The sequence below is a fragment of the Rhamphochromis longiceps genome, linkage group LG18 (assembly GCF_057381845.1).
Source record: "Rhamphochromis longiceps isolate RC_006_pf linkage group LG18, R_longiceps_female_GT1.1, whole genome shotgun sequence".
Taxonomy (NCBI): domain Eukaryota; kingdom Metazoa; phylum Chordata; class Actinopteri; order Cichliformes; family Cichlidae; genus Rhamphochromis; species Rhamphochromis longiceps.
Window position 1 is genome coordinate 35,210,250 of NC_140574.1, and position 10,004 is coordinate 35,220,253.

A 10,004-nucleotide genomic window follows, 5' to 3' on the forward strand; every position below is an offset into this window, starting at 1 on the left:
CCATCTCAACTTCTACCTTATGCTTGCATTTTATTTGGGATCTGTTCGCCTTCCTAATTTTCTTCACCTCAGATTCACTTTAGAGATATTCCCTTCAAAGGGCCTCCTTCAGGTGGTGCTGTCACTTTGTGTTGGTGTTTGCTCTCTCTGCGGTAGAGTTTCCCTTCCTTTTCCAACACACAGTGGTGTTTGTGAATAGATTATTTGCATAGCAATTTAATTAAAAACTTTTAGATAACTTCTGTTTTCATAGTATAATCTTCACGCGCTTCATCCGAAGCACACTCTCTGTGTACTCACTCCCTAATTCAGTGCCAAAGTATTCATTCACTGTGTCTTTACTGTTTCGCTAGCTTAGCTTAGCTCATAGCTGACTCGCTAGCAGCATGGCCTCCTCACCTGTATGGAATGTATAGATTAAGCTACGTAGCCAAGATGATTAATAATTTAACTGTTGTACATTGATTGATGATGATGATTTATGATTTCCATTGTTACATAGACTTGCAGAAAAATATATTTGTTTACCAGTAAACTGAATCGAACTTGATGTGCTAATGGACATTTTTCTGACCTACAGGTCAGGTTTTTTTTCCCCCCTTTTGAATTGATCTTCTTCATATTGAAGTGGCAAGCCGGTAGGAGCGTTCTTTGTTTTTCCCCCCTTTTCCCCCACTTAGCCGTCTTTGGATTACAGACATATTTCCCCATTGTATGAAGCTGGACCCGAAGGAGGAATACCTTGAAAGTGAACTTTAAAAAGAAAAGGACCAAAAAGTACTCTTAGCAAAAGGACTCTTGCACAGAAAAATCACAGCATTGATTTATTATTTAATTGTGGGCATTTATGTGGTGTGTGGTATTAATTATGTTGTTCCATTTCCCCTGTCTCCTATTTATTCAATATATTTTTGGTACAAGATATTGCAGTCTTTGGTCTCATCATTCACACCATCTAGGCTCCATAAAGAACTATTTCTTCTGCGCGTCAGTCAGTAAACTCATCCATTAAAATAAACTAGTCCTTAAATAACTTAGCGTTACACGTGGCGAGCCAGCCAGGAGCCTGATGGGTGAATGAGTGGGGTTTTTTTTGTGTTATTTGATGTAATTTGATATTTGGTATTTTCTGTGGTTTTGATAAGGTCCGCGACAAGAAAAAATGAAGTTTATTCAGGAAAGTGGGGTCAATGTTGCACATTCTGTCATTGTTTCTGGTGCCACAAACACTGAGAAAGATGAGGAAATTCTTGATTATTTGAAACAATACGGTCGTATAAAAACGGTTATTTTCGTGGATGACGCAAATAGTGTTTTTTACAAAAACCTGATCATTGAATATTGTGATAGTTCTGCGTTAACTGCTCTTAATACATTTTTCCCATATACTCATCAGTCAAAGAATCACTCGGCTTTGACTTTTTGTGTAAGATCGCTTGCCGCGGAATGCACAGCCACAGGAGGAGTCAGGACCCCTGCAGATTACCTCGGCGAGCTCAAGCAACTTGCACGCCGCAGCGGCAGGGATTTTCCAGATATGATGGGACAAATAAGTGAGCATCTGGAAGGAATGGAACAATACAGTGACTTAGAAGAGGGAGCCTCAGTCCAAATTGTGGAGCCTGCTTTATCTCTGCCTGGCCAGCAGGGGTCGTTGTCTGGACACTCCGCAATCCCTGAGACAGCTACCAGCAATCCCTCACCTGAAGAACAGGGGTCACTGCCACATCCACAAAGATTTTCACTGTCACAGACTGAAATGAACCCCCCAGAAATACAAAAAGTAGTGGTGGAGCATGTTGTAAAAACAGACACCGTACCTGCATTGAGACTTCGTCCTTTCTCTGGGAAGATCCCCAAACCAGCCAATGAAACAGATTATGAGACCTGGAGATCTCACATTGAACTGCTGTTAGCAGATCCAAATTTGGCACCTCTGCAGATCACTCGTCGCATCCTTGAAAGTTTGCTACCTCCGGCAGCAGGTGTTGTGAAAGGGCTGGGCTCAAACACAATTCCATCCATCTATTTAAAAGTGTTGGATTCTGCTTTTGCTTTAGTACAAGATGGTGAAGAGTTGTTTGCTCAATTCCTGAATACGTTACAGGATCCAGGTGAGAAACCCTCTGCTTTTTTGCAACGTTTACAACTCACATTAAACCCTGTGATGAAAAGAGGTGGTATCTTGTCTTCAGACTTCAACAAACATTTACTCAAGCAGTTTTGTCGAGGATGCTGGGATAGCGATATCCTAAACAAACTACAGTTGGAGAACTTGAGGAGCGATCCCCCATATTTTGCAGAGCTCCTCCTACTGCTTCGAACTGAGGAGGGTAGACAGCTGGCCAAGGAGAATCTCATGAAGAAGCACCTAATTGCATCCAAGCCTCGTGCCGCTGTTCATTCCCAGAGCACATGTGCTTGTAGCCATTCAGACACCAAGGCTATTAATGAGCTGAAGCAACAGATGCAGAAACTGCAGAGTCAAATGGCTGTTCTTCTCTCACAGAAATCTCAATTCTCCAAGCCAGCACCACCTCAACTCAGATCAGCACAACCAAGACCCAGCAGCAGTGCAACCAGTTCCTGGCCTAGAGCAGGCTACTGCTTTAGATGTGGAGAGGATGGGCACATGTCAGCAGGATGCGCCAACCCTCCGAACCCGACACTGGTTCTGAAAAAGAAGAAACAACTTGAAAAAAGACAGCAGGCTTGGGACCGCAATAACAAATCATCAAACTAGAGGCAGTCTCTGTGGAGGGACAGACGGAGGCTGCAGTCGACCCATGTCCCAGTTACAAGCAGGTTGGACATTCTATCATATTGCCTAAAAGACTCATTGGAACCAGAAGCACAGCACAACTCACGATTGGAGGAACTGTATTTGACTGCCTGTTAGACACTGGGTCTCAGGTAACCACCATCTCTCACTCCTTCCACCATGATTATCTTTCTGACCATGAGATACAACCTCTGAAAAATCTCCTGGAGATAGAAAGAGCGAATGGCCAAGCTGTTCCATACCTTGGTTATGTGGAGCTGAACGTGACTTTCCCTCCCGACTTCTTGGATTCCATCACAGCTGTTGACACACTTGCCCTGGTAGTTCCTGATGTCCAATCAGCTCAACAGCCGTCAATACTGATTGTAACAAACACTCTGGACTTGGCATATGAGAAAGCATTCTCAGACCAACAACCCTCCATTCCAGCCCCACATGGATACAGAACGGTGCTGAAAATCCTTGAGCAACGATACAGACTGGCCAACAGTAACCATCATGGAATTATCAAGCTGCACACTGACGGACCACAGACCATCCCAGCTGGAAAAACTGTTGCCTTGGAGGGGTTAATTTGCGGATGCTGCCTCCAGGCCGAGAAGGCTGTGTTGGTGGAACATCCAACTTCGTCGCCTCTGCCAGGTGGCTTAATGGTCCCGTCTTGTGTCATGGATTTCCCTTCTCACCAGCCATACCACTTACCTGTGGTAATCTGCAACCAGTCTGATCATGATGTAACCCTCCCAGCCAAAGCCATCATTGCGGAGATCAGTGCCATTCAGTCTATTCAGTGTCAGGAAAGGAGTCATGACAGTATGCCTCCTAACCCTGTGACTTCTGGGTTAAACTTCAACTTTGGTAACTCCCCCTTAACACCGGAATGGAAGAGTCGTATTGCTGAGAAGTTAAACGCCCTCCATGATGTCTTTGCAAAACACGACCTTGACTTTGGGAAAACCAACAAAGTGAAACATCAGATCAAGCTCTCTGACCCTACTCCTTTGAAACAGCGCCCAAGACCAATCCATCCTCAAGATCTGGATGCTGTGCGCCAACACCTGACGGAGCTGGTTGACTCTGGGGTCATCAGAGAGTCAGAGTCCCCTTTTGCATCACCCATTGTCGTGGTGCGAAAGAAGAATGGGAGTGTGCGGCTCTGCATTGATTACCGGAAACTAAATCTGCAGACCATCAAAGATGCATATGCATTGCCAAAGTTGGAGGATACTTTTACAGCTCTCTCTGGATCAGAATGGTTTTCAGTCCTTGACCTTAAATCTGGTTATTATCAGATTGAAATGGAGGAGGAAGACAAGAGCAAAACAGCATTTGTATGTCCACTTGGATTCTATGAGTTCAACAGAATGCCCCAGGGAGTCACAAACGCACCCAGTACCTTCCAGCGACTAATCGAAAAGTGCATGGGAGAAATGAACTTGAAAGAAGTCTTGGTCTTCATTGACGACTTGATTATTTTTGCACCAACGCTTGAAGAGCATGAGAGGAGACTACTGAAAGTCCTTCACCGTCTGAAGGAATTTGGACTCAAGCTCTCAGTTGAAAAGTGCATGTTTTTCCAGAAATCCGTTAAATACCTGGGGCATGTTGTGTCAAAGGATGGTGTGCAGACAGATCCAGATAAAATCGAGACACTTAAGTCCTGGCCAGTTCCAAAGAATCTTAAAGAGCTCCGCTCTTTTCTGGGTTTCGCAGGATATTACCGTAGATTCATCCAAGGCTACTCCAACATCGTTAAACCTTTGCATGACCTTACTGCTGGATATCCTCCATCACAGCGGAAACTCAGAGCCACCTTCAAGCGAGAGCAATATTTGGATCCTAAGGAACCACTTGCCAGTCGCTGGACTCCTGCATGTCAACAAGCCTTTGACACCATTATCAAAAAACTCACGACAGCACCAGTACTTGCTTTCGCCGATCCCCAGAAGCCTTACCTTCTCCATACAGATGCTAGTTCTACCAGGCTAGGAGCTATTCTGTACCAGGAGCAACAAGGACAAAACCAGGTGATTGCCTATGCAAGTCGCGGTCTGTCGAGGTGTGAGTCAAAATATCCAGCTCACAAACTGGAATTTCTGGCTCTCAAGTGGGCTGTGACGGAGAAGTTTCATGACTACCTCTACGGCACCAACTTCACTGTCATTACTGACAGCAACCCACTCACCTATCTACTTACCTCTGCTAAATTAGATGCCACCAGTTACCGTTGGCTCTCTGCTCTTTCCATATTTTCATTCAAAATCATGTACAGATCTGGTAGGCAAAATCCAGATGCTGATGCTCTCTCTTGCAGGCCACATGGAGAACTCTCCAATGACCAGATGGCCCAAAAGGAGAGGGAGAGAATTCTCCGATTTGCCCAACATCATCGATCAGTCTTCCTCAATTTCCATCGATCAACACAAAGTCAAGGCCGGCAGCTCGTTTATAGTATGGCTGAAAAGATGTCCACCACCGCACTCATCCAGTCACTAACTGCCCATGCCGACAGTTTGCCTGACAGCTTCGTCAACGACACTCAGTTTGCACCTCCTGTTGTTCCTCAGCTGACAAATGCTGAAATCGCTGAGAGACAGAGGGAAGACCAGACCCTGAGGCATGTCATATTGCCGCTAGAGACTGGGGAAAGTCCTCCTCCCGTCTTGCGGGATGAACTCCCAGAACTGCCCCTTCTACTCCGAGACCAACATCGCCTGGAGCTCCAAAACGCCATTCTCGTGAGGAGGCGGCAAGTTGGGGACCAGCTCTATCACCAGCTAGTGTTACCTCAGACATTTCGGGCTGAAGTACTGTCAGAACTGCATGACAAGATGGGTCATTTGGGCATCGAACGTACTCTTGACCTCGTACGTCGAAGATTCTACTGGCCGAAAATGGCCAATGATGTGTGGAATAAAGTGAAGGCATGTGAGAGATGCACCAAATGGAAAGCCTTACCTGAAAGAGCGGCACCCCTGGTGAACATTCGAAGTTATCGACCTCTGGAACTGGTTTGCATGGACTTTTTATCACTGGAATCTGACAGGAGCAGAACCAAAGACATCCTGGTAATAACAGATCACTTTACCAAGTACGCTGTCGCTGTCCTCACTCCAAACCAAAAACCAAAGACTGTCGTCAAATGTCTCTGGGACAATTTTCTGGTTCATTATGGTATCCCAGAAAAGCTCCATAGTGATCAAGGACCAGACTTTGAGTCACGCACAATAAAAGAACTCTGCAAAATGGCTGGAATTCACAAAATAAGAACTACACCATACCATCCACGAGGAAATCCAGTCGAGCGCTTTAACAGAACACTCCTGAATATGCTCGGAACACTCACCACAGAAGAGAAAACTCACTGGAAAGATTTTGTTAAGCCCTTGGTCCACGCATACAACTGCACCCGGAGTGATGTTACTGAGTACTCACCCTATGAGCTCATGTTTGGTCGACAACCTCGCCTCTCGATTGACCTGGTCTTTGGACTGCCTGTGGACGACAATCAACCCACTCATTCACAATATGTCCAGAACCTGAAGTCAAATCTAGAAAAGAGCTACAAAATTGCCATTGGCAATGCGGAGAACTTCATGGGAAGAAACAAGAGCCGTTTCGACCAACATATCACCCCCTCTGAACTGGACGTTGGTGACAGGGTGCTGGTACGTAATGTGAAACTCTGAGGCAAACACAAAATCGCAGACAAATGGGAACCAGACATCTATGTGGTGGTAAAAAGAGCAGAAAATCTTCCAGTGTACACTGTCCGACCAGAGAACAAATCCAAACAGATTCGTACTCTACACAGAGATCTCCTATTACCATGTGGATTCTTGCCGCATTCCACTAGAACCAACCGAACAACTGTAAAACCAACCAGGAAGCAGTTACTCAACCTTTCTGATGAGGACTGTGCACAACCTCAGTCAGACGATGAGGATGAAATGATACCGCATCAATGGTATGATCCTGTCTCAGAGCCTCTGCAATTCACCACTGTCCACAATCTGCCAGAACCGTCATCCGCCGTTCCAGCCACTGAACCTTTACCATCTGATACGCCAGTCTGTGAACCTGCTACGCTCCCTTTGCCTCCTCTTGAGCCAGCAGAGAGCGAAACCCCTGACTCAGAAACCCCTGTCAAGGAGGAAGCTCCTGATACTGTGGAATCAGAGGACAGTCTGTCCTCTGCTGAACCTACCAATGTTGAATTGCCGACTGAGTCCAGTATGTCCTCTGCTGCTGATCTACCATCTAACTCTGACACCTCCAGCTCTGAACTAGAACCTCTGAGAACATCAACTCGGACCAGGAAACCACCAGACCGGTTACAATACTCTAAGCTTGGTCAGCCCATCTTGAAGAGTATTCAGGCACTAGTCCATGGCTTAACCACTGCCTTTACTCATGCACTGGAGGATGAAGAGGACCATCTACTTACTGCCACTGAACAACCTGTCATCCGGAACCAACCACCACGTACAGGGACGTACATGAGATCGAGGGGGGAAACTGTTACCCATATCAACTACTCCCTGTCACATGACCCACATCAGCTAATTTGAGGTCCCTCTTCTGATTGGCTCCTTCGACATCGCAGCAACTCTGAAAACCGGCTGTGGAGGGATACTTCCGGGTTCGACTCCTGCTGTGGCTGTGAGCTTATGGCATTTAGAACGGTGTTGGAAAACAAAGCGTTTTCTCCCCTCAATTCATCTATAAACTCATTTCACCTCAGCGGTAAGTGTCCTTAATATCTTTCAACCTTTGGTTGTCAGTAACCAGCCGATCGTTTTCGCGATTAAAAAATGACTTTGTGCGGTGGCGTTCCCACCGCGAGCAGAACTCCGGTTCAAAAACCGCTGTTTTTGAACACCTTTATTTATTTAAGCATTTTAATGGGCTTACTTTGAAACAAAGTGCGATTGAATGATTATTGTTATGTGTTGCCTTGAATTCGGCTATGCTGTCTGTTAGACAGTTGTTTTTCTTTATTGTTGTTTTTGTATTGTTTGTAGCGAACGCTACTGGAATGTATAGATTAAGCTACGTAGCCAAGATGATTAATGATTTAACTGTTGTACATTGATTGATGATGATGATGATTTATGATTTGCATTGTTACATAGACTTGCAGAAAAATATATTTGTTTACCGGTAAACTGAATCGAACTTGATGTGCTAATGGACATTTTTCTGACCTACAGGTCAGGTTTTTTTCCCCCCTTTTGAATTGATCTTCTTCATATTGAAGTGGCAAGCCGGTAGGAGCATTCTTTGTTTTCCCCCCTTTTCCCCCACTTAGCCGTCTTTGGATTACAGACATATTTCCCCATTGTATGAAGCTGGACCCTAAGGAGGAATACGTTGAAAGTGAACTTTAAAAAGAAAAGGACCAAAAAGGACTCTTAGCAAAAGGACTCTTGCACAGAAAAATCACAGCATTGATTTATTATTTAATTGTGGGCATTTATGTGGTGTGTGGTATTAATTATGTTGTTCCATTTCCCCCGTCTCCTATTTATTCAATATATTTTTGGTACAAGATATTGCAGTCTTTGGTCTCATCATTCACACCATCTAGGCTCCATAAAGAACTATTTCTTCTGCGCGTCAGTCAGTAAACTCATCCATTGAAATAAACTAGTCCTTAAATAACTTAGCGTTACATTTACATTCACAATAATTACACAGCAGTGGGGAGTAGACTTTATCAAAGTAGATGTCTTACTGAAAGTGCTCTAAGTTTAAGATTATAATCCACCCACTGTTATCATCTTCAATGCCCCGTACCAACAGAGCAGAGCAGCTACCTGAACACTACTCCAATAGAGGTCGATCATCTTGTTAATAATTTTACCTCCTCACTACTTACGACTCTGGATACTGTAGCTCCTGTGAAAACTAAGGCCTCAAATCAGACTTGACTCAGTGGTATAATTCTCAAACACTGAAGAAAATAAGAACAACCCCAGGTTTCTCTTCAGCACTGTAGAGCCAACTATTCCTTTAGCGTTAACTAGTAATGACTTCATGAACTTCTTCATAAATAAAATTTTCCATCCATCCATTCGCTTCCGCTTATCCTTTTCAGGGTCGCGGGGGGCGCTGGAGCCTATCCCAGCTGTCATAGGGCGAGAGGCAGGGTACACCCTGGACAGGTCGCCAGTCTGTCGCAGGGCCAACACACAGGGACAGACAACCATTCACATTCACACCTAGTGGCAATTTGGATTATCCAATTAACCTATCCCCACAAGTTGCATCTTTGGACGGTGGGAGGAAGCCGGAGTACCTGGAGAGAACCCACGCAAACACGGGGAGAACATGCAAACTCCACACAGAAAGACCCCGGCCTGATGGTGGAATTGAACTCAGGACCTTCTTGCTGTGCGGCAACAGTGCTAACCACCGTGCCACCATAAAAATACATGTAAAACTCTGCGCTGAAATTCCCTGGCTGTTTGTTACTCAACTTACACATACAATTATTAATTATTATTAATTATGAACAATGCTGGGCATCCTCTGCACACGGCCATTAACAACCAGAAGAGTCTGTTCAGTGACAGGTTGCTTCTCCCCAAGACAAGAACTAACAGACTTAAAAACTCCTTTGTCCCACACGCCATCAAACTGTTTAACTCCTCTCTGGAGGGGAGAGGGAGGGGAAACAGGAGGACAAAGGAGGGGGGAACAACTAAGCTGTAGTGCCTCTTCACCTCACTGTACAATACCTTGTGCAATACTTTTTGTAAATAGTCAATGGTGCAATAGACCTCAATACTTGAAATGTGCAATTCACTTGTATTTTTATTCCTATTTATCCCCTTCGTATATTTTATTTATATTTGTGTGTGTGTGTGTGTGTGTGTGTGTGTGTGTGTGTGTGTGTGTGTGTGTGTGTGCGCACACACACACACACCCTGCACTGAAAGTGTAGACTAGACAGCAGCTTAGTGGACTGCTGGCAATGCTACCTTCTGACACTGTCATCTCAGACTGGATTTGCACACACTCAAGTAATCTGTACTTGTGTGTGTGTGTGTGTGTGCGTGCGTGCGTGCGTGCGTGCACACACACACACGCACACACACACACACACACACACCTGTCGGTGCTGTGCTTTTTGGAAATCAAATTTCCCAGAGGAACCCACCCGAGGGATTAATAAAGTTCTATCTTATCTCTTATCTTACAAAACTTGACCAGATTT

General features: G+C 44.9%; 1 protein-coding gene across 1 annotated transcript; it reads left to right on the plus strand.

Annotated features, from left to right (window-relative positions):
• Nucleotides 1–1,570: 1,570 nt before the first annotated feature.
• On the plus strand, nucleotides 1,571–2,743 carry LOC146648750 (paraneoplastic antigen Ma3-like). Its single transcript, XM_085388217.1, has 2 exons — nucleotides 1,571–2,114; nucleotides 2,196–2,743. Exons 1-2 carry the CDS (start codon nucleotides 1,571–1,573, stop codon nucleotides 2,741–2,743), a joined length of 1,092 nt encoding a protein of 363 aa, XP_085244343.1.
• The last annotated feature ends 7,261 nt before the right edge of the window (nucleotides 2,744–10,004 follow it).

Coding starts and splice junctions, on each gene's coding strand:
- LOC146648750 (XM_085388217.1), top strand. CDS start 1,571: ATGGAACAATACAGTGACTTAGAAGAGGGAGCCTCAGTCCAAATTGTG. Junction 2,115..2,195: donor GAATACGTTACAGGATCCAG/GTGAGAAACCCT, acceptor TCTTGTCTTCAG/ACTTCAACAAACATTTACTC.